This window comes from Juglans regia, chromosome 5 (genome assembly GCF_001411555.2).
Source record: "Juglans regia cultivar Chandler chromosome 5, Walnut 2.0, whole genome shotgun sequence".
In the NCBI taxonomy this organism is placed as follows: domain Eukaryota; kingdom Viridiplantae; phylum Streptophyta; class Magnoliopsida; order Fagales; family Juglandaceae; genus Juglans; species Juglans regia.
Window position 1 is genome coordinate 2,237,490 of NC_049905.1, and position 2,902 is coordinate 2,240,391.

Below are 2,902 nucleotides of genomic sequence, written 5' to 3' on the forward strand. Positions count from 1 at the left end.
TGTATTTAAATAATAATTAGGTAATGATTAGATAAAAATTTTAAAAATTTAAATTTGAAAATGTTTTTATGTTTAAATGATGTTTAAGTAAGAAACAGAAATTTTAAGAATTCTGATATTTTTCATATTGTCCAAAATAGGTATTGTCCAAAATAGGTATAAGTGGAAGTAAATGAATCAAATACCCCTGTTTAATTACATGACCAGCCCTATATATATGCGTCTGAGGGAAGAACGAAGGATACACAATCAGCACTGAACAAGGGATTAAACGATGGCGTACGTTGGTCTAGTAGAGTGATCCGACTTCTTCAAGTACGTACTTTCAAGCATTTCTTGCAACCAAAATTTGTAGGTACGTACCTTTTATTCTTCCATTTTTTGAGTACTCTGTTATGCAAAGTTGAAATTTTCGGATTAGTAGCTATTTGAACCTTTAATTGCTAACAAAAAGACCAAAACGGCAAAACCTTTGGACCCATAAGTTAGCATGTTCTAAATTAATTTCCATGTTGATCACTTTTTTTTTTAAGAGTTAAAACTCAGATCCGATTATTCGTTTTAAAACAAATGATCCCTAATAATATATACATCATATTTGAAGGTATAAGATATTGTCAAAACTAATGAATCAGTACTCATGATGTTGCTATCTTCTTTCTTGTCACTAGGAAAAGGAACTTGATCAGGAAGGTAAAAGATGGGCAGCCCTGCACCTGCAGTCAATGCTTTCAGTAAACAAGAAGTTGAATATAAAGAGCTGATCATTGACTTTACACCGGAACTGGAGCCTCCTTGGCCTGAGTGCTGTATATACAGAGTTCCCAAGAGACTTCGCGAGGTCCAACCAATGGCCTACACCCCTCGGCTGGTTTCTATAGGTCCTTTTCATCACCGCAGTGAAGAGTTGAAGGATATGGAGAGACAAAAATTCATATATTTGAGGGATTTCTGTAATCGTACTGGGAAGAGCATCGAGTATCTTGCACGCATCATCCGGCCCTTAGAAATGAAAATCCGCTGCTACTATTCAGAGACCTTTCTACACATGAGTAGTGAAGGGTTTGCAAACATGATTGTACTGGATGCTATGTTTATCCTTGAGCTCTTCTGGAGGAAATCTCAAAAATCAATGGCTCAAAAAGATTATATGTTATGTCGACCGTGCATGGAACGCGGCATACAACATGACCTGCTTCTACTTGAGAATCAGATTCCTTTCTTTGTTCTTGAGGAGTTATACTTTAATGTTGAGCTGAATGTAGGCCACCAAAATGGGGAACCCAAGACCAAAAAACCGACTCTTCTTGAGCTCTCTTGTGGGTTTTTTGGTCATCTCGATTATGATTTTAAACCAGAGTCCAAAAAGTGTTTTTATCATGATTTGGTGGGATGTTTTCGCACTTCACAAAACCCAAGCCCAAGCTCACCAGAGCCCGAGAAGTTCGAGAACGATGAAGTAAATCATATCAAAGATTTGGTGAACCGTTTTCCACAGGACCGAAGCTCACCAAATTTCATTGAAGTAAAGCATTTCACAGATTTGGTGAGATATTTTTTCTGTCCACCATCAAAAGAGGGGCAAAATTCCAAGAAGTGTGGCCATGTAAAGCAGTGTTTCCCAGATTGGGTGGGATGTTGTTGCCCTCGACAAGAAGACCCAAAACCAAGCTCACCAGAGCGCAAAGTACCCATGCATTTCACAGATTCGGTGAGCCATGAGTTTTTCCCTCCACCCGAACCCAAGCATTGCACAGATTTGGTGAGACGTATTTTCCGTCCATCAAACCGAAAACGAGAAGGGTCAAAACCAGAAAAGAAAAGAACTAAACCCCTATGTACTGCAACAAAGCTTGACGAGGCAGGGTTGAAAATCGCTAGGCCAGATTCAGAAAGACCTTTACTTCAAATACAATTTCGGGAGAACAATTGCGAATGCTTAATAAAACGCTGCCCGGTGCTCAATCTCTCATGGCTCTTGTCATGCTTACCATGCCTGAAAAGCACTTGCTTGGTGCATATGCAACGTTTCTTGGAAGTCCCACCCCTTCGGGTAGACGACAAAACTGAAGGTCTTTTCCGAAACCTGATGGCTTTGGAGCAGTGCCATTATCCATCTGAAACTTACATTTGCGATTACATTGTGCTGTTGGATGATCTTATCACAACTAAAGCAGATGTAACGTTGCTTGTTGAAAAGAAGATAATTGTTAACGAGTTAGGTTCCAGCGCTGCAGTGACGAAACTGGTTAACAACCTCGGCCTGGAGATTGAAGAAAGTGGAAACCATTACGAAGAGCTCTGTGAAAAGCTTAATGAGTACTACGAGAACAATTGGAATCGTCTGGTGGGTACTTTGACTAAGGTGTATTTCTCAGACTTTTTTAAAGGCACTGCTACTGTTGCTGGAATTATTGTACTGGGTTTGACTTTGTGGAATTTCCAGAGGCTCCTTAGATGGAGTCTTGGCAAATACTAGATTTGAAGCATCTGTAGTGTTTGTTGGAGTGTTTTAGCATCGAACGATCAGTGGAGAGTCTGTCTGTCTGTCTGTATTGCAGCAAATTAAATTCTCTGTCTGTTACTATTACCAGCAAATTATAAAGCCAGAAGCTGCTGCATGGCATTAATGTAGAAATTGTCTTAAAAGAGTCCAATTTTTCTTCAAGCGAAAAAGTATTAAATTGATGATATTTTTAGAAAGAAAAATAGTTTAGCCAAGACGTAATTTATAAAAGTAATCTCAAAAATTATTGTGACGTGATATGATTTATCAAAACATAATTTTATTTTTATTATAAAATAGATTTAAGATATAAAATTATATTATTTTATAAAATTATTTTTATATAATCCTTTTATATAATCTATACTTTGTACAGCCCAAACAGCAAACAAATAG

General features: G+C 37.7%; 1 protein-coding gene across 1 annotated transcript; it reads left to right on the forward strand.

Annotated features, from left to right (window-relative positions):
- The first annotated feature begins 229 nt into the window (after positions 1-229).
- LOC108990261 lies at positions 230-2,668 on the forward strand. The gene is made up of 2 exons (XM_018964203.2): positions 230-355; positions 672-2,668. The coding sequence occupies exon 2, from the start codon at positions 701-703 to the stop codon at positions 2,477-2,479; it is 1,779 nt and encodes a 592-aa protein (XP_018819748.1). The 5' UTR covers positions 230-355; positions 672-700; the 3' UTR covers positions 2,480-2,668.
- The last annotated feature ends 234 nt before the right edge of the window (positions 2,669-2,902 follow it).

Excerpts from the sequence above, each read along its gene's own strand:
- LOC108990261 (XM_018964203.2), top strand. The coding sequence starts at position 701 with ATGGGCAGCCCTGCACCTGCAGTCAATGCTTTCAGTAAACAAGAAGTT.